This window comes from Lepisosteus oculatus, chromosome 5 (assembly GCF_040954835.1).
Source record: "Lepisosteus oculatus isolate fLepOcu1 chromosome 5, fLepOcu1.hap2, whole genome shotgun sequence".
In the NCBI taxonomy this organism is placed as follows: Eukaryota; Metazoa; Chordata; class Actinopteri; order Semionotiformes; family Lepisosteidae; genus Lepisosteus; species Lepisosteus oculatus.
The window spans coordinates 38,721,952-38,748,826 of NC_090700.1; the positions used below are offsets into that span (position 1 = coordinate 38,721,952).

The following is a 26,875-nucleotide window of genomic DNA, read 5'->3' on the forward strand; positions in this document are numbered from 1 at the left end:
TGCTGAGGAAGAAGGACAAGGACAAGAAGCACACTGGGGCTGATCCTCTCACACAGGCTCAGGTCATTCATGGGAAAGGCTCAGAGGTCTGGGAGCGTCTCATGTCCCTGGACCCCAGAACAAAATAACAAGCCCAGATGCTTCAAAATGAAGACCTCCACTGCCTCTGTATTAAGTTCTGGGCCAGACATCCTCAAACCATAGAGCTGCTGCTGCCAGACAGTCTGTTGAGGAGCTGGAGAGAGAAATATGAGTCACATTTACATGCCTCTACAATTTCTCTTATCTGTCACAAATGCTGCACAACGTTTCCTTTTCAAAACTGCAAGGAAGCTAGCTGCCCTGAAACTCTCCTCACTCACAAATCTCAAACGATGATTCAGAGGCAATCAAACTAGACCATCTGTATGTAAATCTACCGGTATAATTATAGTAGCATCACACAATAGACTGTATTTCTTACCGAGCCGAGGAATGGAATGTTTACTAAAGACCCAAGGAATCCAAATGCCATAGGAAAGAAAGTCCTGGAGGGATAAAACACAAATTTGAACTTTCAGCCTCAGATCGGAAACACTATTTCCACGCCAGCACATGGCTCAGCCGCGCCATTCAGTGATATGGATATTTTTGTCTCTGTGATTTCTGTCTCCTGAGAGTTGTCTGGGAAATGGAGGCTGAAACACTGTTATGATTTATAGGAAGACGCAGTCTCTTGGAAGATTTGTCAAGAGATAAAGGCAACTGGTATAGTGTTGATATGACCATATACTGGAGTAAAGCCACAAGAGAAGCATTCAACAGTGTAATTCGTAGGATCGTCTTATCCTACATTTATCCAGTTATAGGAATCCTTGATTTTATAACACTAATAGATGTTATCAGCACAATCCTTTTTTCACCAGTGGGCAAATAGTACTGTCCTGGGAGTTTTGGAAGAGAATGTGACTATAATATGAAGCTCCACCTGGGGGCCCCCTCCTCCCTCCGCAAGCCCCCCTGTCCAACCCTTGTCAGCTGGTCAGCCCCACTCACCGGAACAGCAGAACAAAGCCGTAAGTCTCCATCACCATGCCAACCACCGGCCAGCGCAGCAGAACCAGAGCCACACCCCCCAGGAAGAAGGCGGAGCCTCGGAGCTTGTGGCGCTGGAAGAAGAACTGGAACGTTCTCCTGAGGCCAATGATCACAGCCAGGCCCGCCAGGAATAGGATCTAGGGCACAGGAGACCCAGGCTTACTGGTAGTGTGCAAAGGAACAAGTAATAGGTTTATTCTATGCTGAAAAAAAAGAAGAAAGAAAACATGTTTCGGCCCTGGAGCCTTCTTCAGGTGTGAGGTGTTACTGGTAGTGTGTCAGCAGAATGGGTTTGCAGTCAGGGTTTTCCTTGTGAAAATCGAATGTGGTGTATGCAGTAAATCATAGTTAAACCATGGTAAAGCCAAAGGAGGGGCGGTAAAGTATGATAACTACTGTAACAACTGAGAAAAATACAACCGTTTTCCTGTCCAGCTCTCACAAAGCACTGCGGGTTGGCTCAGCACAGGCCTTCAGCACACACATCTCCTTAACAGCGTAACTGAATTACTTATCTACTGACCAAGCGAGAATCCAAATGCCCAGTTTTTGTTCTCTCTTCTTTAATTACAGTACCTCTGGTTGGCACTTTCAGGCTGCTGTTTTCTTCAAGATGTACAGTAGTTACACACTTGACTTCCCCTTAGAAAGTACCTTATGAATTTTGAGTAATTAAAAATATATGAGGTGTCAACAGGCCTGGCGGGGTTTCTGTACTTTACTAATGTCACCACAGAAACAACATGTTACGCCAAATGCTGACAGTTTAACATTAGCCTATCAGAAGCTGATACAGGTAGCTAAAAATACAAAGTAGCATCCCTGCAGAACAGATGTACACAAGTCAGTCATGCTTTGTTTGAATAAGGCTTTATGTAGCCTTCATAATACTTAGAGGCTATATAAGACGTAGGGAAGGAGTGAGAAACTTGAATTAATGGAGAAATAAACTTTAAGAAGGCCAGATTGTACAAGGCCAGAATGAAATTTAATCAGCACACATAAAACAGCAGAAAACAGTCTGCTGTAAAATTGGGCTCAGGCATTGCCAATGTTGTTGGAGTTGAAATAAATATCTCAATATGTCCCTGAGTCAGAGTGTGGAGCTGTGAAGTGACTCACGTTTCCGAAGGCCAGCAAGACAGAGTCAAAGTACAGCAGCACTCCGAACATCAGGAAGAACAGACCGAACGCTGTCAGGCCCACGCCCAGCTCTGGAAGAGGGGCAGAGGGGAAAGACAGCAAGTCAAAAGGCGAATGAGAGACAGGACAAGCACGCTGCCCCCTCTGTACCCTGCTTCACAACCTTTTCAATACTTAGTAGCTCTCAAAACACACCACCATCAGACAGATTTCATGACAACAATAACTGAACATTTGAGACAGAGAAAAGGAGACATTTCTTGACACAGAGAGCCGAGGGAACCTGAAACCAAATTCCTAACCTCCTTCCCACCAAGTTCACACCAGTGAAAATCATTAAGAAACAAATGGGATTCTCAGATCATTAAGTGGGTAGCATTGAACCAAGAAAGATGGGGGCGAATGGACTCCTCTCAGTTCTAACCTTTCCTTTGTCCTCTTGTTCTAATAATGAGTGCAGACAGCTCCTCTAGCTGCAGAAGATAAATCTATAAATGAGACCTAAAGTCTTAAACATTACTTTATGCACACAATTACCTCAATTAGCAGGGCCACGCTCTCCCATATCTTTAACATAATAACGTCAAGGTAAAATTCCATTCTTGGCCATTGCCTGATAGGTATGTATGAAATCATTTTAAGGTGTACACAATAACTTCAGAAGAAACATCTGAGATCTACAGTATAAACCACTTATTGCTCCTCAGTCAGACACCAGCATGGCCTCTCTGTCCAAGATCTCAAGCTTCATCCCGATTTACACTGTAGGCAACTAGTGAAAAATAAGCAATGGCATTGCCAGACATGTAACTGTCCACAACAATGCTGAAGTGTCTGGAAGAAAATGAACAAAAAAAGGCTTCAAAACTTCCCTGCACTCACTCTGGACGTCTGTGACTGCGATCATCGTGTCTTCCTGTTTCTCCTCAGGCCGGGCAGTATCAGGAGTCCCAGCACTCTGCCCCTTTAGCTGCTCTGTCATTCACAACCTGGGTAATTATTAACTAAACATGGGGTGAACTGAGCAAAATAGATTAGCTTTCTAACAATGTTTCTGCACTGCAATGCTATTCTCCACTTATGAACAGCCTTATATACACTAATTACAGACACTCAAACAATGAGCATTTTCTGAGCCTTTAGAAGTTTATGACTTGGGAAGTAGAAGAGGTCCTTATCTTCAAAGACAACATTAAATTATAAAAATTTGATCTTGGTTTCAGTCATGTTAACTTCTAAGTGAAAATATTTTTAATTGTTTACAGATCATTTTTCACATTTGTAGGACATAGAGATATAATTCTACATTATGCATGGACATAGTATATACTTACCGCAGAGACAGAAGGCTACACGATTAAAAGCTTTTAATGCTTAGAATAATCCACCCATTTCTTAACCACTTTATCCAAGGTTGTAGGGCAACTGAAGCCCAGCCCTGCAAGCAACAGGTACAGGACAGGATGCGACACCAGTCCATTGCAGTGCTTTGAATAATATGCAGAGAAAATGACATATCCCTCCCACTGTAATCACACCTTTTGTTAACAAATAGGTGAGGATATGAGGCTTTCATCTTTGTTTCAAATACATTTTATTGGAGTTTTTAAATTATACATTTTGAAACAAACTTGTATTGACAAAACACATCTTGCATTTCAGATCTAAACCTTGGCTTTTACAGTACTGCCCGGTCCATGAGGGGCTCAATCCAGGCTGCTACTCTGCACTGCAAAACGTAAAAGGTTTGGGAAACTTACTTATTAAAAAGTAATTAGTTACAGCTACAAGTTACTTAATAAGCGGTAATTCTTAATAAGAAGTTGAGAGGCATTGCTTTTCAGGGAAAATTAATGAGTCTACATGGTAATGACATCCACACATCCACAGAACACTCTAACTGATGACTTTACAGGAATTTCTCTGAGATTATTGTTATTTTTAAAAAGTAGTCCCTTACACAGGTATTGTGTAACTGTAAAAAATACTTTTTTTCAAGTAACTTTCCCCAGAACCAACACATCAACACATCTATTGCTACAGCAGTGCTATGACAACCTAATTTGGTCTGTGATCCAGGCTGGTTCTTTTGCAACAGACATCATTAGCGTCGAGCTCTGCCAGACTAAAATGACCCCCTACATCCAGATAGTCGTCCAGTTTTCCAAAAAGGGGCTCACAACTGTGGATAAAAATCAGCCCCCTTCATGTTCATCTGCCTTGGGGCCTATGTGACATGCAAGGCCAAGGGATCAGATATTGCTATATTTGGGTCTGCTCCACTTTGTGCTTGGTATTGTGTCCCCATACGAATCATCAGTCTGTAAAGTCTGCACATTTTAATGTGGCAGGGCTCTGCAATGTTTTTGGCAGTGTTACTCATCATATCCACAAAATAACAATGATACCAAAAATAACATTAATAATATATTACTATTAAGAGTAAGCTGTTATTCTGTTGGAAAAAAAATACTGCTGTATTCCCTTAAAATCATCTAAACAAAAAGGCAAAACTATTCAGATACATTCGCTTTATTGCAAGAACAATAAATTCTTAAAGCAAGCCTGTTTTATTTTTTTGCATAGTACAAGCAGTTTTTTTTTAACGTCCCCCAAACAGCAACACTGAAAACTAACACATTTCCTCTAACCACAAAAGACAACGAAACGGGCACAATTCTGATCTAGCAGACAAGCGGACTTTAACAGTGTTCTCTGCTGAGTGGTAGGTTCCCCATCTCTGGTCATTGACAACAACACAGACAAGGGTCAGATCTCCTGGGTTTGTTTATATCAGCTGGACAGAGCAGGATTGGTCAAAATGAGCCTTTTGTCAACAGGCATTAGAGGCTGATGATGTTTTAAACAGACCATGAAAATGCTGTATTACAATCCTCATGACCTGAGGGTATCTGACCTACCAAGACAAAGTTGTTGTTTTTATTCATTCGCACCAAATCACTTTTTTTCCCATTTGAACCAAATAACCTAACCTAACGCTCTTACAATGCCCATTTTAGCTTGTCCCTTTGGTTGACCATTTAACGTGTTTTATGAACATACTGGAATTAAGTGAAACACTATGGTGGGTGCTCAATGACTGTGACTTAGATTATCACACAAATTCATTCTAACTTAATGCAACATCTCAGTGTAATCAGTGTATACTGTCTTGTACGCTTTAAACAACAATGGCAACTGCACTGTCAGTAAGTGCTGCACACTCTGCTCATTTTAAGTTTTTTTTTTTCCAATATGCAGAGATTCCACATGTATTTCTTTTTCTAGTTAGATATACAAGCTGCCTTTCAGGAAACTCTATCTGGCTATTTTATTTAGCTAAAAACATACCTGCTTTCATTTTCTGTATCTAAGAAGATTGCTGTTTGGGATCGATGAAAACTGCTTCAAAAGTTATCATTTAATTTATTTTATTGTTTTTTTGCTTATCAATAAACACAGCTCAATGTTAGCTAGAAACAGTGGATATATTTTCACAGAAACAGAAGGCAACACTTTCTCCGTGTAATAGGATAGCAAGTAAAAGCCACTCACACAAGGGCACAGCCGACGTGAGAGCTGCACCCTTACCCACAGTTTTAAAGCTCAAATGCGAATGGTTGGTCTGATGGCCTGAGTGCTCGCAGTAGAGACAGGAGACAGGTCAGATCCAGAACGGGCCAGCAACTCATTGGCGGAAGGAGTATATCACACCCTTTTCAATGTCTAAGATAGCCGTTAACATTGGGTGACTCTGGTGCCCATTCTGGGGGGGCACACGTCTGAACTCTTCTGAGCTGAGCAAGCCCTCAGCAGCAGGACAGGCACCTGCTAGGTGATCAAGGCTCCAGGTGCCCACTGTAGATGATTCAGAGCATTTAGTGCTCGGAAATGAAAGAGAACAAGCCAATCCACGCTGTCATTTCAACTCATGCTCTTCACCATCAAACGCTGTCCTAAGACACTGTCCTGGTGGATGTCGCCATGTTGAGCAAAGGCAAAACCAAAGTGAACGACTCTAAAGTTAATTAGCTCAAAGAAGAAGTGCAAGAATTTCTCTGGCTCAGTGTCCTAACCACTACTCAGCACAGTCCTCTCCTTTATGAAATGTAGACATTGTGACGATTAAATTACATGCTCAGGCCTAATTGAAATGTCCTGTGAACTTTTACAGTACAAACCCAACAATTCAAACCATAAAAAGTGTGTTCCATCTAGAAACGAAACAAATGATCTGCAATCTCTCTGAGCAGGCCGCGATAGTTTTATCGAAGTGATACAAAAAGCACATACCACATTATTAAGTTTGTTTTTCCTGTTTTCTGCAAATGTACAAGTAGAAAATGTACAGTGGAGGTGTATTTTTCATGTAAACATTTGGCTTTGAATTTTGTATTTTTAAAAAATACAGCACACACCACATTGATGATACAACAGAAACCCATAAAGACGCCTTTTCTGCACACCATTAAATGAATAAAAAAAGTTGAACCCAAAGTCAACATCTGATGATTTTAAGATGGGTATCAATGAAATATCAAATACAAATGTAACAGTTAACAATTTCATTTGCTAGCTTTAAAGCCTGTGATTGAAGTCATAGGTAAAAATGCTTTGCGTTGAGTGTCTGTACTGCAAGCTGTTGATCCATCTTGACCTTGACAAACAGGCATTTCAACTAAGCAAACTTAAAATTCTAAGGTCACTTCTTTTCTTTCTGTTTCATTTACAGTTTTTCTGATGATAAGAGTATCAGTATCACAACTGCAGATATATGCAGCGAATGCGCTGTGTACAATAAAGACAATGAAAAGGAACGGTAAGTATATAAGTATACCTAATTATAGGGTTTATCAACAAAGTGCTGAGAGATGTCACACTGCAGGGATACTAGTACAACAAGCCCTATTTAAGGAAGAAAAATGGGGATTAGAGTTTAATCGAAGCAGAGCCTCGATGGAGCTGGACAGAGCGTGATTAATTCTGGTGTGTTGGGAACATATGTCCGATAGAGCCATGAGCAGGTATACAAGTAGAAAGTCTGTGCTCTTGGAAATGCTACAAACTCCAACCCACAATGCTGACATTCACTCCACATGACTGGAACCAGCAACTGCTGGTGGACTGGTCCCAGCGCTAAAAGACGCAAAGCTGCCGGCCTGTCTCTTCTCCGCCTAGATCAACAGGGTACGGTCAGATTGCACTGCGACCGCAAAGGTTCAGGCATTGGGTTTGAAAAGACCACTAAAACGTCAGCCGGCTGTTGCAGCCCGAGTGATGTCAAGTCATTTAGAGGTGCATGGAGATGTCTTCTTGCTTTTCTTGTTTAACTTTGGTTCTTGAGTTTTGGTCAGGTCTACAACACCCTGGAACATCCACAGCCCCCACAGTATCACTTCCCCTCACCATCAACCTTCTTGCCTGGTCTCCGTCCAGTGTATCATGGCTCCCAGCCCCATGCAGAATGAACTGCCCTGTCAGAAGCAGAGCCCTTGTGACCATCTGGCTCAATCCGCGTTTAGAATTTTACCGACCGCAGCTACATTCCATTAAGACCAACAAAAGGGAAAAGCAGTAACGCTTAGAGAACTTGCACTGCACTCCTCTGTGTCTGATGAATGCTTGGTGGTTCTAGATGACTGGTGTCGAAATCTGTCACCAATCAGTTACTGTATGTTCTCCAACCTGTGCTGGCTTTCTCACCACAGCAGGGTTTCGACGTTCATCTCCAAAATGACCGCATTCTGCTTGACACACGCCAATCAGCGGAGATTCTGGCCGTCGGTTAGCAGTTAATGGAGACTGCCTGTGGCTGATCGTATGGACAAGATGACGTCCCGCCCTAGAGTTAGTAGGCCTGTACTGCTCTGTGACATAACAGAGAATGTTACAGTCGTGGGCTCCCAGTGTTCTTACTCATATTCTCTCGCAGTCATTAAAATAACGGAATGAAAAAATATACTCTATGGGCAAAAGAAAAAAAAAACTTTTCTTTCTTCATCAAGTGCTCAGAACGTTGCTCCATGGAACTTCACAGCAGCTAGGGCCTGAGCTGAGAACATTGAGAAAAGAAGAGAAAGAAAGATTAAGAAAAGCAGTAAGTTAGCTGATTTGCGTCCTTCTGATGAATATTTTGATCTTTGCATATTAGCTGTTGAAGCAGAAGCCCAATATTTAAGCAGCCTAGTGGCTCCGGTAGATCACCTGATTCCTTTCAAATACATTTTGAAACCGCATGACACTCTTGTCTTGTCATATGTATTTACCATATTTATTACATTAATGATGAAAATGTCAAATGATTTTGCTTGATTACTTTTTTCACTGACAATACAAAATTCACCAAAGTTAGATAGCCCAGTCACTATTCAGAAACTGAGATATTTTCAATACAGCGACACACTTATTCAATTTTCAACTCCTTATCCAATGTACATTTCATAAAACAGCATCTGAAAATCAAGGGTTACTTTCATGGTATATTAAGGGATTCTAGAAAGCTCCTTCAAGCTCACAAAATTACACAGGAGGAACTTTCAGTGGAACAAAGAGTGTCCAAGTGTCCAAAATATGCAAGAAAAGGTTATTTAAAGATAAGAACCAGAGTGAACTCCCAGCTGGCTACAAAACAATGACTCCAGGACTTCCATCTTGATCAAATACTGTGTAAAATTGTTCACCCTTCTTTACCTCCTTCACAGGTGAGCAATTAAATATACAACTAGAATGATTCCAGGTAATTCTCCAGGGGAAATAAAAACAGAAATGTGCATTAAATTATGTGAGCCTCACCTCAGGCACTACAGTATTATCAAGCAGGCATCCCTGCAGTCCTTGACTTGCTCAGCACACCTCTGTACAGACTATCTCTTCCTTCTATCTCAAACCACAGGCTCGCAGCAGGATGGGTGTGAACTGATGGCAGGGCTCAGGGGGGCGGGGCTATCACTGGCACGGCAGTGCTGTGGGCGGGACTCACCTGGGGCAGCCTCAGACCTTCATGAAGTGGGAGGAGTCAGAGTGGTCGGCGGAAAGGGGGGGGACCAGGTCAGTCGGGGAGGCTGAAGGGCTGGGGGAGACGCACTGAGCTGGAATGGAATGGAGTGAATAATAAAAAAAAACAAAATATCCTGCTTTAAACAAAACACAGCTAGCTTTGTAGAGATGCAGTATCCGAAGCGGATAGGTGGGAAGTTGAGCAAGGTTGCTTAAGAAGGTGCATTACAGCTGGAATCGCTGTAGACTGAAGTGAGACCTCCAAAGAACGTTAAGTCTGACAGAAGATGTGACTACGCCCAACAAGTCTAAAACGACATTCACATCTTCAGAAAACAAGGCACTGAAAGACGGCCTTTATATCTGTGCATACAGATATGGTGTATTGTCACATGTGCGTGGATGAGAATGCTCAGCTGGTATGACGAACTGATGGATCAATTAATGTGATAAGCTGATGTGGGACATGCGGTGGAAGAAGGGCTGAGGCTTGAAGTGGAAATGAAGGGGTTAGAAATGAGTGCTGCGCAAATATCTTCAGGACTGCAGTGAATGTTCATGATCTGAAATGCTAGGAAAACCGCCAAGGCTCGGTATAAAAGGCAAACCACAAAAAACAAACTTAGTCGGTTCTCACAAAGACCTTCAAGGTGCGGATAACAACAGCTGTGATTCTGCCTACAAGTGCTTCAGTGACTTCAGCAGTTCTTCCACATCTGATATCCTGCTAGAGGATTCTGTCCTGCTGCCGTGAGGGTAATTATTTCCTGTAAAAAGCCATGTAATCCTGCATTTCTGACATCAATCACAGGGGAATGTTGCTTGGTGTTTTTGGATAAGGCCAACAGCTGTGGAGCGAGTGAGCCCGGGGCCGGCCTGGTGTCCTCACCGGAGAGCAGCCTGCTCCGGCGCGAGGCCTCGGCAGCGAGGGCGCACGAGATCTCGATCCGCTTCTCCTGCTCCTGCCGCTGCTGCTCCGGGTCCGCCTGGCCGTCCGCCGGCCCGTCCAGGAGGGGCACGATGTTCTGCAGGCTGCGCGAGGGGGAGGCGGAGTGAGAACAGCGAAGCTGCCGTGTCCACAGACGCATTCATGCATTAACAGTGGAACACGAGCCGAGACTACGTGGAGGTGCGTTTGGTACTGAGGACAAGGGGGCACATGTTTGCCTACAGGGTTGTGGGAGTCTGGAGCAAGGCATCTTGACGTGTTATTCAAACCAATACCCTGGGTTCATTCACGGTACAGCTGGATAAGATCCCTGGATCCATTAACTACTGTCAAACAGATACAGTAGATGGGCTGAATGGGTCCTCTTGTTTGTAATAATCTTTCTTAGGAAATAAACTTAAACTGAGAATGCTGTGGAGTCTAATGGTACAGAAAATGGTAGTATTCTTAGTCTTGTCCTGGAAGTGGAATTAAATCTATATGAAGTAAAAACACTCATCCTGTCCAGCTGTGATGAATTCCTAACCCCCCCCCTGCAGGCAAGGGCAAGAGGTGATGGTTAAACAAAAACACATGTGGAGCTTGAGGCTGGCGATTGCATCGTGTTTCTTTATGGAGCTTAAATTAGAGAATGATGGAGCAGGTATGGAGCCTCAAGTCACGGGCAAAGACACTCTACACCTTGAAGAGAGGCCAGAGAAGCAACAGTCACGATTTGGGCTGGCACTTCCCCCATTGTGGGTCCGTCTGGGCCTCATCTTAGCTGGTTGAGGTGCAGCTGTAAGTACCTCACAATGCTACCACCTACTTTGACTTTGCGATGAGTGTCTTGATTCTTTCCACTTTCTTCTGCTTCTCTTGAATCTCTTCCGGGCTGAGCATCACCTCGGGTTCTGCATCCAGATATCGCTCCGGGATCAGAACCTTGTCTGGCATCAAGAGCTGCTCGGATAGATTTTTGGACAGAACTTAATTAATTTCACCTCACTTTTTCTGGACCTTATGGTTAATTCTGAAATGTTACTTTACCATGTAAAAACTATACACAGTAGAAGAAAAAAAGGTCGATTACTGTAATTTCATTAGGTTGTAAAGAGGTCAAAAAAGCAGCCAGTTCAAGGCCTACCTCCTTGCCAATGTCCAGGTCGTAGTGCTCAGGCTCGACCTGTAGGCGGCGCAGTCGCGCAATCTCCTCGCGTGGAGATTCCACCCCCTCCCCCCGTACCGCTGCTTCCAGGTCTTTGATATCGACCTCGTGAGCAGTCAGCCTCCGACGTACCTGCGTGGGCGAAAGGGAACCAATTAGCGGAAGTGCACCGGACCCATCTACCAATCGGTAAGGGCTGAGAAGTGGCTCATACCACCCTGTAGCTGACGGTAGGCTTGAGGCCGTCTATCTGCTGCCCGCTTGAGAGCTGCAGGCTGCGTCTCTTTTCCCGCATGGAACTGCTCTGGTTTCTCCTGATCCTCTCGTTCTGCTCCTCCACGCTCATCTTGGACTTCACCTCTGCTTGGAACACCGCGCTTTTCGGGCGCTCCTGAAATAAAACAATTCTGGCTTAATAATCACTGCCCCTGCAGAAGGTCTCTAAGAGATTCTACTGCACAGTGAGCAGCTGTTTAAGATCTTACTTATATACAGCTCTTACTGCAGAGAAGCATCATAGATGAGTAGCCCCGATGCAGCTGTAACAGAACTGAACGGTGCTACAACACTATACATAAAATGGAGAAGACACAAGCACATCCACATTCTGTAGCTTATCCTCATGTACCATGCAATGGCAACTCTTATACACTTATATGTATACCACAGGCACAAAAGTACTGTGAGAAACCTGGGGCAGTCACTTTCCTGCAAGTAGGGATGCCCAATTTAAAACCATAGGCTCAATCAGATGTTGTGTGCTTTGAGTGCCCCATGTGGTCCTTACCCTGGAAATGTGCCCATTGGGCTGCTTCCCTGAGGCTTTACTGCGGGTCATGGGATCTGAAGAGTTTGTCTCATCCCTTGCAGGTGACTTAGTCCTTGGGGGAACAACACCAACTAGAAGCAGACAATTAATTAAAAAATAAGCAAACAGGCAGAAACACTGGATTATATAACTTGAAGAAATTGAGCTCCAAACCCTGGGAACACAGTCAGCTTTTTTGAAGAGTTATCTTATATCTTATTAAATGGTCTTGATAAATAAATATGATGAAAGCCTTTTCCAAGCAGGACATAAGAAATGTTACAGAGGAGAGCAGTACAGCCTATCTATAGCCTGTTTTGGCTGGTTGTTAAATATCCTCAGTTGGTTATTTATTTGAAGAAGTCAGGGTATCGGCTTCAACAAAATGACTACATATCTTGGTTGGCTTGTTACAAACCTCCAAAACCTCCTGTATAAAAATGTGCCTTTTGTTCTCAGTTTTAAATGGAAGTGTATGTAGTTTCCACTTGTGTCCTTTGGTGTGTGTTAAACTGTGGATTCTGAAGACGTCCTTTCTGTGGAACCTGTTCTCAATCCAGAGCACAGGGTTGATAGGCAGCAGAGCCACCTAAGGTGAGAATGGAATGAGGTGCCTAGCTCCCTTCTTCATGTGAACAAATCATCAGACCCTGGTAGAGGGTCATATCCAACTCAACCAGCACATTTTACGATATAAGAGGAAACTAAAGTTCCTGGAAATAACTTCTGTGAACCAGGGAATGAACATGAAGATGTGAGACAGCTTGGCTGACCACTGTGTCCAACAGGCCAGCTACACAACTACACAACTATGAAAACAAAAGTCAACCAACACAAAGACAACACATTCGCCTGGGAAAAGAAGAACTCTTTTCTGTCCAATGGTACCTTTATTTTGACTGCTCTGTCGTTCATGCTCTGCCTCCTGTTGTTCGCTGCCGTTGGGCTTTTCCCCAGTGGGCATGTGGGACATGTAAGAGAATTTGTGCTGGAAGACAGATACAGAACAGAAGAGCATTGGCTCTGTTAAGTCACGGTGTGTGTAAAAGGACACATGCAGAGAAAACAGTAAGGGCATTGTGCTACTGAGTCCAGCTCCCTGGCTCACTCACATCTGGAGAAAGAGATCCTACAAGATCTGGGTTTATTAAAATGGTCAGAGAACGTCAGATCGGTCACTCCAAAAGTCTCTAATCCTCTCAACAGTACAGAATTAGGAATTAAACTTCAGCTCAATAGGCTGTCCACTCTGCTGAGTGGAAAATGTAATTATAATTTGATAATCTGACTTTTGGATAATTTGACTTTTTTCATTCAATAAAACTTATTTTTGATCCTTTCAAACTACCCGTTTCATTCTTGAAACATTCAAGAATTCTTGAAACATTCATGTTTCCTTTCTTATTTTTCAGCCATTTGTGTAAAGAAACTGGTAAGAATACATTTTAAGCCATTTTAAAAAACTCTTTCATGGTCGGCTCTAAATAATTTCAAATTTCTCATCCTAGTGCAGTAAGATAGAAAATAACCTCACAAGCTCTTTTCAGAATCTAAAATGATTGTTGTTCAGCACTGAGTTTGAAAGTAACTTATATCACCAACCTTGCCGATTTTTTAATTTTGTTCATTAAAAAAATAATCTGGTGCCAGGCTACCCTACGTAGAAGCTCGCAATTCATAGTTCCCAGGAAGATGTGCCACAGTTTTCAAAGGACAGAGACAGAGGACAGACTGCATGACCAGACACAGGGACAGACAGACTGATGGACAAAGGAACGCACACGTCACAACTGAGAGAGCAACAGTGGGGGCAGCCATGAGTCCTCAGGAGCTTCTTACCTCTGTAAATAACCTCATTATTCTCCTCAACACATGAACCTCAGGCAAGCTAGAGGCCCCAAAGCCAGCAACAACTGGAAACACAACAATAAGTGGAGGCTTTCATCCTTGTACCCTCTGTACTGCCTCTTGCGATGGCTACAGATGTTTGTCATCAGCCAAACTGGATCCAATTTCCTGCCGTGCTTTTACTTTTACTGACTTAAAAAACGGGTTTCAGCTTATGTTTAATTCAAACCACTTGTAGTAATGTGGAACAAATTAAATTAAAATAACAAGGGAAGTTTTCTGAGACACTGGTAGATGTGGAGGCTTGTGCTTTGAAGGCCTCCACGCAGTTTGTTTCCAGCTGTCATTTGTGCCGATGTTTCAGGACAGCGCACGAACAGCGACAAGAGCTCTGGAATGAAAAGGGGGTGAGTGTGTGTGCGTGGGGGTTTATTAGAGGGGGCTGGGGGTTCGGCTGTGGCTGTGGCGAAGGCAGACCGACCCAGGGGAGGGGTGGGGGATGGAGGGCTGGGGGGGGGGGAGCCTTCTTCCTGTCCCGTAGAAGAGGTACCTGTCTGCGTCGAGACCCTTCTTCCCCGTCATCCTCCTCCTCCATGCTGTCGGACCGCAGACCGACGCCACGGAGCCAAGGGGTGCTGTCAAAGGGCAGGGGGGGGATGGAAGGGGGGATGGTGGGGGGAGACTCCAGGGGGAGATAGGATTTGGGGAGTGGGGGCCGCGGTGGGCCAATGTCCTAAGGCAGAGAAAGAGAGATACAGAAAAAAATAGAGAAAGCGAAAGAGAGACAGAGCACAGAGTGCATTAGGAATAGCAGCCAAGCCAGAGAGGTTTCAGGAGCGGAAATTTAACCTTTAGCTGGATCGCATCCCCCTCTTGTCTGTGCAGAGCCCAAACTTTATTCTGCACTTGAATTACATGGAAATAGTTGCCTGTGAGTTGTCCTTCTACACAGTACTTTTTCCACTAATTGATTAGCTCATTATTTAAAGGGACTGCATGACTCCATGCTTGCCCAGACACTTTTGAGACAGAACAGGAGCTTAAAATAAATTACCTTTGAACAAGATACTGTAATGTTAACTTTCTCAAGGCACCTTTCATGTGTGCTGAAGTATATTAAGTGAAAATGTGCTTTGCTGTTGGATTAAATTTTTAAAAGTTATTCATATTATAAAGTAGATAAAGAATTCACCTTACTTTATTCATACATAAAACCTAACTCACACTGAGTGACTGAGTTGTTGAGAGTAGTTGACTGAGTTGAGAATAGTTCATTTAAAAGTTAATGTCATCCCTGTTTCAGTGCCACATTAAAATTCCATTCTGTCGTAAAAGCTGTCCTGGGTGAACAGGGAGTCCGATGAGGTCTGGGACTGCTCAGCATGGTCGGTAAATGGTGTAAAAACTGGGGCACTGGGAAAAAAGTGCATGAACAAGCGAGGGAGTAATTGAGGGCACCGAGCGACCACTAGCAAAGCACAGCAGGGTCAGGACAGCAGCAGAAGAAAGCCAATAATTTGTAAAATGCCATTTTAAAGGCCTTTGCCAAGCCTTGGAGCTGGTGCCGAATAGATTGGGGTCCTTCCAACGGCGGTTTAGTGAGACTCCTGTGCCAGTAAACTCAACAACACACTACCAACAAAAAGAGCACGAAGACTGGTATATCCATCTGTTTTCAAAGCTGCACAAAGCACGAGAAGGCTCTCTGACACAGAAACAGTGGTCCATCCTTCCAAAGCTTTGAAATCTTTGGCTTTGAGAGTGGTGTTTTTGTCCTCTTCCAGTGTCTGAAAGTAAAACCTTAAGATATCTATAAAAAGTATAGGTACACAAGATGAACATGAGATTTGAATAGTCACAGACAGCAGACCCATCAAACAAGACGACTGGAGTCGACGACAGCCCTGTGTGGAAAAGGTCAAGCAAGGTAAGGTGTGTGTATCGTGTTTAAAACATCACAGCTGAAGTAGGGCTGCAAAACAGAAGACCTTTCAATCCTTCCTGTCAGATCAAAGCTGCTCTTACCAGATGTTGCACACTCGATTCCAGAAAGTGGCTGGGCTCTTTGCTAACCGCGAAAGTAGTGTCTCCAGTTGTATTCTTTGAAACACACTTCCGCCTAGCCCCCTGATACTGTGTTGGGGTATTAGGGTGCTAGGATCAGGATATGGTCGGGAGGATATGGGGGTAGCTGGTGCTCACCTCAGTACCCATTTGCTTGGTGGGGGAGCCCTGGGACCCCGAGACAGGGGAGAAGGGGCTGAGCGGGCTGGTGAGGCTGACTGAGCTGAGCGGACTGGCTGGGCTGTTCGTGCTGAAAGAGCCGGAGGCCGCACTGGTCGCTGGTGGAGAGAAGGAGCAAGAGGTCATTACAGCACTGCCTGCTCCCTAAAACACTCTCCAGATCACGAGGGATGAACTGGGCACAGCAGCATGTCCTGTTCACACATGAATAATGACAACATGAGGTATGTAAAGTATAAGCTGTGAAAGGTGTAAATATATACAGATATACACTTGCACAATGTAAGCTTTGCAAAATATTATAATTCACCCCAGAAAAGGGCCTCTGCTTATCTTATTACTTATTATAAATAATAACATAAACCTGCAGAATAGCCCCAGTGCAACTTTTCCTCATTTTATTTTTACTTTAACTAAAAAACTGTAAATGTTCCCAATATCACACTTTGTTTTCTCTTCGAATAAAATCTGTACAACTATCTTATGGAATAAAAAAAAAAATAACAAGCCAACTGTGGCTCAGCAGAATGCAGAGCTTAAATTATAGCTTTAAAAAACAAACTAGAAAATCAGTAGAAGAATGGCTGTGATTTCCACTGGTGTTTGGAGCTGCCTCAACATTTGTTTGCAGTTAAGTCTGGATCTCGCATGTCTGCATCAATATCTTTTCCTGCAGCTCATTCTGAATGTCCCAGCTTTTGCCTCTGTTAGTCTTTCTGCCCTTCTTATGATCCTCATGTCTGGCGATTACTCATGACTTCCAAAGTTCCCTGCACCTTTGATAAAATTCACTCTTTTTTGCACCTCTCCAAATTCCTAATGGTCCTCTCTCGCTTCCTGCCTGCCCCACGTCTCCTGCTTCCTTCTTGCCTGTGAAGGTGTCTCTTCTGCTTACCTCTGTACTTGGCGGTGTCTGTCCCCCTAGATGGGTTGTTCTTGTGCAGCCCCTCCAGCACATCCTGGATCCTCCAGAACTCCTTCTGCAAGTACCTGTGCACGTGCTCATTCTGCCAAGACAATAAAGCCGCAATCACAGGTCACCAGCACGCCAACATTAACAAGCCAGCAAATTTCTGCTGTCTGTGGATGCAGGCTCTGGAGTTATTTTGAAAACTTGGAATAACTTTGAACTTTTGCCTTTGATAACTTAGAACTGTGTTCAGCCTCTCTAGGTGAAAACCAAGGCCAAATGGGCACGGAAAATGACATCCGATACTCATGCCTTTTCAAAAGCAGTCAGTCAGCTCTGAAATTGTTAGTGCCGCGCAGAGTCCATTGAGAACAGCTGCTGTTTTATCCACAGTGGCCTGTCCATGCATTATTGAACACTGCAAATTGAGCCATAAAAACATGACAATACATAAAAATAATATTGTGCCGGTAAATCAGTAATGAGGGATGAATAATTTAAATGTTGTTGGTTAATTATTGATTTTGAAATCCTCTTGTTAAGTGCCAGTAATTTCTCCAGATATTAGCTTTAATAAAATTAAATTCCTTATGTTTAGTCCTACTTACATCACACAGGTCATTATGGAGATATTCCTTTGGGATTTAAAAGCCCCTGGTCTATTTCTTACTTTGTTTTTAGTTCTTTTTGTGTGCTACATTATTATAATTTTTTAGATCTTTAAAACACTGAGATGTTTAATCAATAAATCAATCAAATAAATGCATATTTAACATTTTCAAAACTTATGACATTAAAGCAGATAGAGCTCATTATATATAATTTATTCCACAGAGCTAAACTCCAGGTTTCAATTATTTGAAAGGATAAATACTGATTTTCAAAATTCGCTAATGACTATGATAAATGAATATAGCTATAATCACTGCAAGCCTGTGCCTCAAACTCTGGAACATCTGTGCCTGAGGTTCACTTGACATGAGTACATGACAGGTCCTGACCACTGAAGGGTGTCCATTCACCTGTCCGCCAGTGTTAAGTTGCTCCCAGAGATCACTGTGGATGGCGTTGACCTCATCCTCAAGGGCCTCAAACTCCATCCGTGTGGTGGACAGAACCTGAAGACCCAACACATGAGCAGGTCAAGCAGAGGTCTGGCATCACTCTACACTAACTGCTCCACAAAACCCCCACACCCTGGTCTGCGGTCTGCAGAGAGAACTGTACTCATGTCCGCCTCTCTCTCCATCACATCCTTCACCCCTGCACCACTAGAAAGACTTGGTTAAAAGAACCTTTTCCTGGGTTGTGTTTCACCATTTCTAACCCCCCCTTATCTAGTTAAGATTTTACTGTGTACAAAAAAAATAGCCTACTACTGTTCCCAGTTCTTAATGTCTCCCACCTCCTGGTCTGGCCTTACACTGCATCACTACTCTCAAATCTCTCCCTTTCTCCTCAGGTCTCCTGTAGAGATCAGACCTGAGAGCCCCAGGCCAGCACACACTATTGATTGAGATTTAAAGGACTGGAAAAGTTTTTGTTTTGACCCGTCTCACAGAGAATGAGGCCAACGAATTCAGAGATCACCTAAAACCAAAAACCTGAGCACGATGACTTTAGGGCAGGATGAGCCGCTGAAAAAATGGTATCTGTTCCCTACCTTTCTGTAGTGATTACTTAAGGGGTGACCTATAAATACAGCTGGCCTGTGGCTCTCCAGGACCACGGGTTTTTTCCCCAGCTGGCCTGTACATTCCCAGATAACATGACCCTGGCCCCCTGCTGCCCTGCTCCGTACACTGGTGGCCTGCGACAGCTCCCCGCGGATGTTGATCAGCTGGTTCTGCAGGGACTCCTTCTTCAGCCGCAGGTTTTCGGCGATGGAGGGCTGGCTTCTGTAGAGGTCCAGCTCCTGGTGTGTAGCCACCAGCACACCTTCCAGACCGTCCTGTGCGAACAACAGCACATTGGGTACACACAAAGCAATGAGATGCACCCTCCTCCTGGGTAGTGTTCCACCAGCCTGCTGGGCTGTAGCTTTATCCTTGCCCCACCCCCATTACCTTTTCAATACGCAGGCGCTGCACAGCCGCCTCCTGGTCTTTCAGGACCCGGTTCTGCTCGCAGAGTCGGCCCAGGAGCTTCTGTGGCAGAGAAAGACAGAGAGAGGAGCCTGAGTAACAGAGAACAGAGTTTTAAAACATGCACACCGATTGATTTATTTTATGGGCTAGATGACCCTTGTCTTACGTTCCTGTCTTTCCATGTGGTAAAAAACAAACAGCTGCTAAAAAAAAGACATCCTCCATTCATTGAATAATTACTTAGAGCTACATTAGTTACAAGAAACACAGATCAGTTGTCTTGCTAAGCCAGGCCAACAGGCAAGACTCTGCTATATATTTTTCTCAATATACTTGGGCTTTATAGCTTAAATTAAAATCTGCCAGAGAGAGCCTTACATCAACTTCCACTTCGCTGGTCTTGTAAGAAGGGTGTAGGTCCCTGTAGATGTCATGGAATGGAGATGCTTGCTGGAATGTGACATAAAGAAAAATTCTGTTACTTTTTCATTTGGGGGTTCACAGGAATCTGCCCCCCATAATCATTTGAAATATTTCAGGAGGCTAAAATGTTAGTTTGTTGGAGCTGACAGAAGACATGTTGTAAACTTGGTTGCAATCTGCTGGATGCTCGAAATGTCCTCAGGTACCGTATGTGGTGCCAATATGGATGGCAACGGGTTGTCCCAGTTTCATTGTTAGCCCATTGCACTCTTCCACTGTGCACAGCTTTCACAATTGTTCATACAGATACTGAGACAGACTTTACTGGTCAATCACAAAGACTGCACAAGTGTTTCAGGCAACCATTCAATATGACACTCAAACACAAGTGTACTGACTGTTATTTTTCCTTCAAAATACCCTGCACTGTACTGTATATAAAACATTTTTTTTTTACTCTTGTCAATTTATTCCAAAGTATGACTCCCTTGCATGTGCCTTTTCATTTCAAAGCTAACGTTATGCTGGTACCATTTAAGACAAAATCCAGGAAATAAAACAATGTTCCTTCAATCCACTTTAACACTACCTGCGATTGACTGCTACTGTTGTAAGTCAATATTCTCAGTTATTTGAAGCTTCCCTGCTCTACACACAATGCACTTCCTACCAGCCCTCTCGGTTAGTGCACATTTTCAGGAGGAGGGCGGACGGGGTGGAGAAATGGCACAGGCAGTGTGGGAGGGTGAAAACACAGTGAGCAACAAAAACAATAACAATGGACAACCATGACAGGGTTAACATTGGGCAATGGGCTCATTTGACAAAGCAAGTAGTCACCCAAAGAAAACAAACACCTACAGTACTGCTTCACAATGCAAAGGGGTCTGGAGATGTGATGCTAACATCCATACAACAACACTCCACATAGCCAGGGAGTTGACAGAGAGAGAGAGAGACAGGCAGGACATCTGGGAGAATTAAGGTTATGAAACCTCATTCTGTCAGATGCTATTAGAGTGCAAGAAAACAATGTATTGACCTGAATCAGATCTATAAACCTATAAAGAATCTTATCAAAAGCACCTTTTTTTATTTATACTCTGGATTTAGAGTCACGAGATCCCAGTCCTGGTCCTTGACACCCACACAGTTGCTGGTTATGCTTCCACCTGAGTGCTTAATTAAATTCTCGAAATAATTAAGAGACCTATTGATAGGTTTAATTCGAACTCAAATTTTTTTCATTTTCTAAACATGGAGGATGTTGCTTTTGAACTGTTGTATCTCTGAATTTGTTGGATCATCTAAGTATTTAAGTACAGAGCTCAGATGCAATGAAAACTAGCAGTTGTGTGGGGTCCTAGAGGGGCAGGGTCCTCAGTTTAATTAGATCCTTGTAGGTTGCTGCTTCTTTTTAACTCAGCTCTTCACAACTTAAATTGGCTCATTATTGGCGGAAAAGGACCGATTTGATAACTAAAAGAGACCTAGAAAACTTGCAAACACACCCGTCTAAATCAGCCCTAAATCAGGTATGAGTTGTTTTAAGTGGATCTTTTGTTGTATTTTAGGAATTCATTACAAGTGATTATACTGTACATAGTCTATAAACATCCTAATCTCCAAGCATATTTTTGCTGATTTTGTTTCTGTTAAGTCATTAAAATGCTGTCAATTACCATACTTGCATTTCTGCACTGCAAAAGTACCTGTTTATAGTGAAGATATTACAACACTTCAGCTAATTTATACATTGGGCTACATGTTTTCAAGATGCTAAAGGGGATCATTGTGTCATACAACAGGGGAATGACAAACTGCATTAATTGGACATGAAATAGCTTGTTATTGATGTTTTAATTCTGTTGCTACCTACAGAAGGATTGCAGTTCCTTCCTTTACAAAATTTCACTACATGGTCACAAATTCCCTCTGTAGTATCTCGCAGGCCTGCCTGTGTCTCTGTGTCACTCTCTCTCTCTCCTCTCTTACTTGTGAGTAGAGCTTTGCTCTGGGTGAGGAGTTCTCCACCATTCTGTGCACCATACTGATCAGGTGATCGCTCTCTGTGACCTGGAGTAAAACACACCGTCACTCTCTGCGCCCCTGGCCAGGGTCGGGCCAGCCCAGAGTACACCTGCCAGCGAGGCCCCCCTCAGTGAGGCCTGGCCAGCACTGTATGAGCCTCTGCAGGAATTAACCTGCTCATTTAATGGAGTGCACCCTCCCTTGCAAGCTAACGTGATGCATTATTTCTAGTTTGTCTCACAGTGGCTTCAATATGGTGAGTCAGTTTATTGCACTAAATCCATACCAGGAGAACTGTGTCCAAAGTGGTACATTACCACTGCTCTATATTTTGATAAAGGCTAGTAAAGCAGATGTTCCACATGGAACATCTTCAAGATGGCTGCTCTCCAGGCTTTACATACCACACAGTGCATGTAAACACAGCGGTGATGACAGAGGGGAGGGAGCTGTCTACATGAGCTTCTGTCAGTCTCTGAACTTTGCACAGCCTGTCACTATGCACAAAAAATCCTGGGTGTATGGAACACAATCCTTCAAGGAAAGGATAGACAAGCTGCTATCATCCAAATGAGTAAAATGGACCTCTCTTCCCATGCTGGCCATCTCCCTGACCACTTAGTTCCTTGTCCATTTCATTGAGTTTCACAGAGTCCCATCCTAACCATTCAACTGTAATCCATGGCAGTGTGGCTGGAACATTCCTTATACACTTCTCCACCTCTCATGTACTTGTACCTCAAGATACCATTATTTGATTTCTTCTTCGTGCAGGCTCTTACAGTATAGCAGCACATTTAAGGTATGTAACCATGAGACTAGTGCACAGGCTTTGGTTTAAACTACCATGTGGGCCCTTAAAATCAAATTTATACTCAACACTTGAATGCGAAATACACCACTATTTTCAGCTACTATCTCTCTCCACTTTTTCAGAAAATAATAAAACTGAAAAGAAACCCTGAAGAGACTGGACACCCATCGGAGTTCTCTCAGGCATGACAGTTATTAAATCCAAGTTTGAAAGGGATAGGAAGATATAGCCATAGTGTGCCACCAAGCCAATAAACCCAATAAACGCTCAGGAGCGCACTCACCTGCTGGTCCAGGTATTCCAGATTTCTCTGCAACTGTAGGTCTAAAATGTCATCCTGTGCCAAGCAACAGCAGCAGCAACAGTGGCAGAAAGAAAGAAACACACAGAGAACGGGGAGAAGGAGAGTTGCAAGCTGACCCAACACCAGCCAAGCAGCAAAGGCATGTCTACACGCACACCAACACAAGACAGAAAGAAAATTCGACTTTTCTCCCTTCTACAAGTCCTTCAGTGGATCTCCAGCCACAGCAACAAGATGCTACAATAACGTGCTACAGCAATATGCCTTGTGAATGTAGTGTGCAATAATGCCTATCAGTCAAGGAACACATTTCAGGGTTATGGTATTTTTTAAGAGCAAACAAGTCGCACTGAACTGTGGGATGTGTATTATTAACAACGACTGCTTTGCAACGCAAGAAGGATGTTAATTTATACTGTCTGCAGTGCGGTGTATTCCACTTTCAGTAAGTAAAGTCAACGTTTATAGCCACAGACAAACATTTCAACCTTATCATCATGGTTTATTTTGCTTTGTCCAGTGAAGCAGACCCTCTACCCTATCTATTAATATTTCTACCAAGCTGGTTAAAAAACGAACATTTCTCTCAGAATGACTTATGGAGGCACCTACCATTTTGTCATGCAAAGTAGGGGAGCCAGGGTAGTTGTAATGGTACATTCCTTGGGTCAGGGACCTCCTGTCTCTGGGATACTCGTACTGGAGGAGAAAGCAAATGAGGCTGGCTGTAAAAGAAGCTGACGACACTTCTTTGAAAGTGTAATTACTACAAAACGAGCAACAAGGAAGGGCCGATTCAAAATCATAACACAAAGGAGGTCTGAGGGAGGAGACTCAGAAAAGGCAAGTGAGCGAGGAGCTGAAGTATGAGTGAAGGGTTGTGCTGATTGAAAGACTATAGAAAAAGGGTTGGGAAATAATCGAGCAGCCTGAAACAGGCCCTCTGTTTAATTAAAATGTGATATAAGGGCCCCACTCTGCTTCAGACAGTAAGAACTCTCATTTAGGGAGCCATGTCCAGCCCTGTCACCTGGATGTCACCATTCCAACCACGAGTTATGCTCTTTAGCTGCACATGACCGGGGTTCATAAAACGTAAGTGTTATGACTGACTGATCGCCAGTGGGACAGGCATATGGAGGAGGCTTCTCACCCACAGGACGGCTGTGAGTTTCCAGTGAGAGAAAGGAGGGCCTCACCACTCCTCTAGTGAACACTAACTCTCTTATCAGGCTCTGCAGAGCTTGTAGTGCTAAGTGTGTGCTGACCTGTGCACATTCAGAGGAGGAAAGTGTGGGCTGCTGGGGCTATGGAGGAATCTGCAGTGTGTTACTGACGACTAGGTAAAGTCAATGAGAGCTAACAGTCTGAGGAGAGACCTCCATGTAATAATGTCATTTCGATTTACCACGGTCAGCATAAACTTTTTTATAAATATATGATGTGGCTAATGCCCTCATATCTATATGTCCGTTTTCTGGGCTATCCTTTATGCCCTGTTATTTTTTAGGAAATGTCTGGAGGAGATCCTTGGATCAATTAACTACTAACTAACGAATGGGCCGGATGGTCCGAACGGCCTCCTATCCTTCCCTTTGTTCTTGATGTGATTTTTTCTGGCCCTGTCAGAAGCTGCTCTGTCCTAACGCCCGTCAGTACGAGCCTGTGTCTGCCTTGGAGACTCGCCACTGAACTCGGCTGCCAAGCGCTGTCCCCCAGAAGTACCTTGGGGGAGCTGATCGATCTCCGGAGACCGTAGGCAGAGGGGTCGGCGTAGATCACGTCTTCTCGGTGCCGCCCGGGCACCCCCCTGTCGAAGCGCGTGCTGGGGGAGCGCACGGGGGAGAAGGCTCTGCTCCCGGCGGGGTAGGGGCCCTGCGAGGAGGGGGGGGAACGGGGGACGGAGCGGGACCGGGGCTGCATGGACAGGCGGCGCATGGAGTTCTGGGCCGACTCCACCTGGGCGTAGTACAGGGGCTGCTGGGTGGGGGGGGCGGCTGCCGCCGGGACCCACTGGAAGCCGCCACTGCCCGCCGCCTCCCGGGGGCGCTCCCTGGCGTGGAGCGGCCCGTCCCGCAGGGACCGCCTCTTCTCCTCCGTGGCCCAGCGAGGCGGGACCCGCTCAAAGCCCGCCGTGACGGAGCAGATGCTGTCCGGACGCACCCCTGGGGGGTACAGCCCGTACTCCTCTATGTACTGAGGCCCATACATCCCATAATAGTCTGCAGGCATCCCCCGGCTGGTCTGGTAGTATCGGCCAGGGCTGCGGAGGGGGAGAGCAGGGAAGTCATTTGCCGTTTATTTCTAAAATGTGATAAATCTGTTTAAGGAAGGCTGAAGGCAGCAGGCAACTGAAGGAAAGAACTGAGTTTGCAGTTTTCCACCAGTCTTAGCATGGTCAGTTACCGGTGCCGCTTCTCCACAGTAACTCTTCAAACTTTACAATGCTTTAACCTCAATTCTGCTGTGCAACGTACAAACTCACTTACAATTTGTATACTTATTGAACATTTCGCTTAAAACCAAAAATATTCAGTATTTTGGCTAACCACAAAATTAATCTCACAGAGGAGATGGACACCGTCCACTAAGATCTTTACTGCGGCAATCACCTGCAACCTTTCTTCTGCAGGAATAAGTTTGAGTGGGTGACATACAGGAAAGTTAGTGGGAACTGTGTTAAACATGAAGACGCCCCCCACCCCCCCTTACCTGCGTAGCTCCTCTTGAGCCGACAGGCCGCGGCGCAGGTTGACCCACTGCTGGAGCTGGCTCATGGAGCTCTTCCTCTGCGCCAGCCTCTCGGGCTGCGTCCGTGGCACAAACCCTCGGCGCACCACGTTGTTTTCCGGCGGCTCCCTGGGCTCCTGGGGGTGGAAGGCTGAAGAATCCGGCTTGCGGTAATTCCCCCACCCGTTGGGCTGGGCGGCCCTCTTCTCTCCCCTGCCTCTGCCGTCCAGGTCCGGGGTCAGGGGCGTGGTGGGAGTCACTGTTTCCGCGGCGACGACCCCATTGACCTCTCTCTTGCTGGGGTCCCGGGACTCCGCTCCCCGGCCATCCCCCTCCCCGCGCTGGTACGGCTCCACCCCTTTCGTCACCATGGCGTTATTCTCACCTGCCGGAGGGATGTTCTCCGAGTTGTTCCTGAAGGAGACGTGGGAAAAGTTAGAGGCACAAAAGCCTCATTTAATACTGCATCCAGTCCACCATCAAGGAACCGTGAGGCACAAAAGTGAAAAACGATGACCAACAGAGTGTGCATTCATGCAGTTGTGAGTGTATCATATTGGGATGGTGTCTATGCCAATAAATCCAGTCCGGGGTGTTTCAGTTGTGCTCAGATCCCACACAGCAGAGCCTTCTCTTTGGGGTGTTTGACTTGGGGCTCGAGGCCTTGGGGGTGAATCTGCCTGTCTGGCCCCAGGCGCTGCACGTGTACCTCTCTGTGGGTGTGATGTGGACGCAAGCTGCTTCGTTCATTGCTCGCACCCAGGCCTCCTGGTCCTCCCGGCTCTCGGCACTAAAGTAGTAGGTCCGGATGCCTGCGTGCTCCACCTGCAAGCAGAAGGAGGAGCTCCTGTTACTGCAGCGGCCCTCCTCTTCCTCCTCACAGCATGCCTGTGGGGGGAGAAAGACACGAAACACCAAGGTCAGACGTCACTGCCTCGCAGTGCTGCCCTGAGCAGGTGGAGATAAGCGCATGCTGCAAACACACTGAAAAACAACACATCTGCAAACTTTTTATTCATAAAAAAAGTCCAGAATGAATTTAAGAAACGCTAGCAGTAGTAATGGTAGCAGAAGCAGTTTTAATACTAGCCAAGGTACATTTGCGTTTTTTTAATAAGACAATGGATATTGCTAATAGTGAAAGGTAATCTACGACGTTCAGTGAAGGGCTAGGAATGTACAATGAGGTAGCAGTTGTGGTAGCGACGGTAATTAGAATATAATTAGTTTTCCAACAAAAAAATCTAATCTCTGACTTAGAAGCAGTGATCTCCTCAATTTCAGCAGTGAAATGTTTGTTTGATTTTTGACAGATTAATTAAGATCCTGCTTTCAGAGTTTACTTTTTTATGCCTTATCAGTAC

The 26,875-nt window shown here is 44.6% G+C and overlaps 2 protein-coding genes across 22 annotated transcripts in view; both read right to left on the reverse strand.

Moving 5' to 3' along the window:
* Positions 1 to 2: 2 nt before the first annotated feature.
* Positions 3 to 3,286, reverse strand: golt1a (golgi transport 1A). The gene is made up of 5 exons (XM_006628456.3): positions 3,103 to 3,286; positions 2,200 to 2,291; positions 1,036 to 1,214; positions 464 to 527; positions 3 to 235 (listed from the first exon to the last, which is right to left on the reverse strand). The coding sequence occupies exons 1-5, from the start codon at positions 3,200 to 3,202 to the stop codon at positions 194 to 196; spliced, it is 477 nt and encodes a 158-aa protein (XP_006628519.3). The 5' UTR covers positions 3,203 to 3,286; the 3' UTR covers positions 3 to 193.
* Positions 3,287 to 3,790: 504 nt separating this feature from the next.
* Positions 3,791 to 26,875, reverse strand: part of plekha6 (pleckstrin homology domain containing, family A member 6) — a 95,000-nt gene continuing 71,915 nt past the window's right edge. For 14 of the 21 annotated variants that reach the window (XM_069190374.1, XM_015342619.2, XM_069190373.1 and 11 more), the window contains 21 exons: positions 26,221 to 26,399; positions 25,494 to 25,925; positions 24,507 to 25,044; positions 23,394 to 23,480; positions 22,761 to 22,814; positions 21,628 to 21,708; positions 19,588 to 19,659; positions 19,189 to 19,269; positions 18,924 to 19,073; positions 18,145 to 18,240; positions 17,108 to 17,219; positions 16,171 to 16,310; positions 14,519 to 14,701; positions 13,009 to 13,108; positions 12,100 to 12,212; positions 11,527 to 11,703; positions 11,292 to 11,444; positions 10,974 to 11,107; positions 10,106 to 10,248; positions 9,200 to 9,308; positions 3,791 to 8,272 (listed from right to left, as the gene is read on the reverse strand). In XM_069190374.1, coding sequence (XP_069046475.1) covers positions 9,211 to 9,308; positions 10,106 to 10,248; positions 10,974 to 11,107; positions 11,292 to 11,444; positions 11,527 to 11,703; positions 12,100 to 12,212; positions 13,009 to 13,108; positions 14,519 to 14,701; positions 16,171 to 16,310; positions 17,108 to 17,219; positions 18,145 to 18,240; positions 18,924 to 19,073; positions 19,189 to 19,269; positions 19,588 to 19,659; positions 21,628 to 21,708; positions 22,761 to 22,814; positions 23,394 to 23,480; positions 24,507 to 25,044; positions 25,494 to 25,925; positions 26,221 to 26,399 — 3,123 coding nt within the window. In that variant the 3' untranslated portion in view covers positions 3,791 to 8,272; positions 9,200 to 9,210. The remainder of the gene's footprint in view (positions 8,273 to 9,199; positions 9,309 to 10,105; positions 10,249 to 10,973; positions 11,108 to 11,291; positions 11,445 to 11,526; positions 11,704 to 12,099; positions 12,213 to 13,008; positions 13,109 to 14,518; positions 14,702 to 16,170; positions 16,311 to 17,107; positions 17,220 to 18,144; positions 18,241 to 18,923; positions 19,074 to 19,188; positions 19,270 to 19,587; positions 19,660 to 21,627; positions 21,709 to 22,760; positions 22,815 to 23,393; positions 23,481 to 24,506; positions 25,045 to 25,493; positions 25,926 to 26,220; positions 26,400 to 26,875) is intronic. The other 7 variants (XM_015342608.2, XM_015342607.2, XM_015342602.2 and 4 more) reach the window with 6 other exon arrangements.

Excerpts from the sequence above, each read along its gene's own strand:
- golt1a (XM_006628456.3), bottom strand. The coding sequence starts at position 3,202 with ATGACAGAGCAGCTAAAGGGGCAGAGTGCTGGGACTCCTGATACTGCC. Across the intron at positions 1,215-2,199 it reads TCTTGCTGGCCTTCGGAAAC|ATCCTATTCCTGGCGGGCCT; the intron begins GTGAGTCACTTC and ends CCTGTGCCCTAG. Across the intron at positions 528-1,035 it reads GGCTTTGTTCTGCTGTTCCG|GACTTTCTTTCCTATGGCAT; the intron begins GTGAGTGGGGCT and ends TTATCCCTCCAG.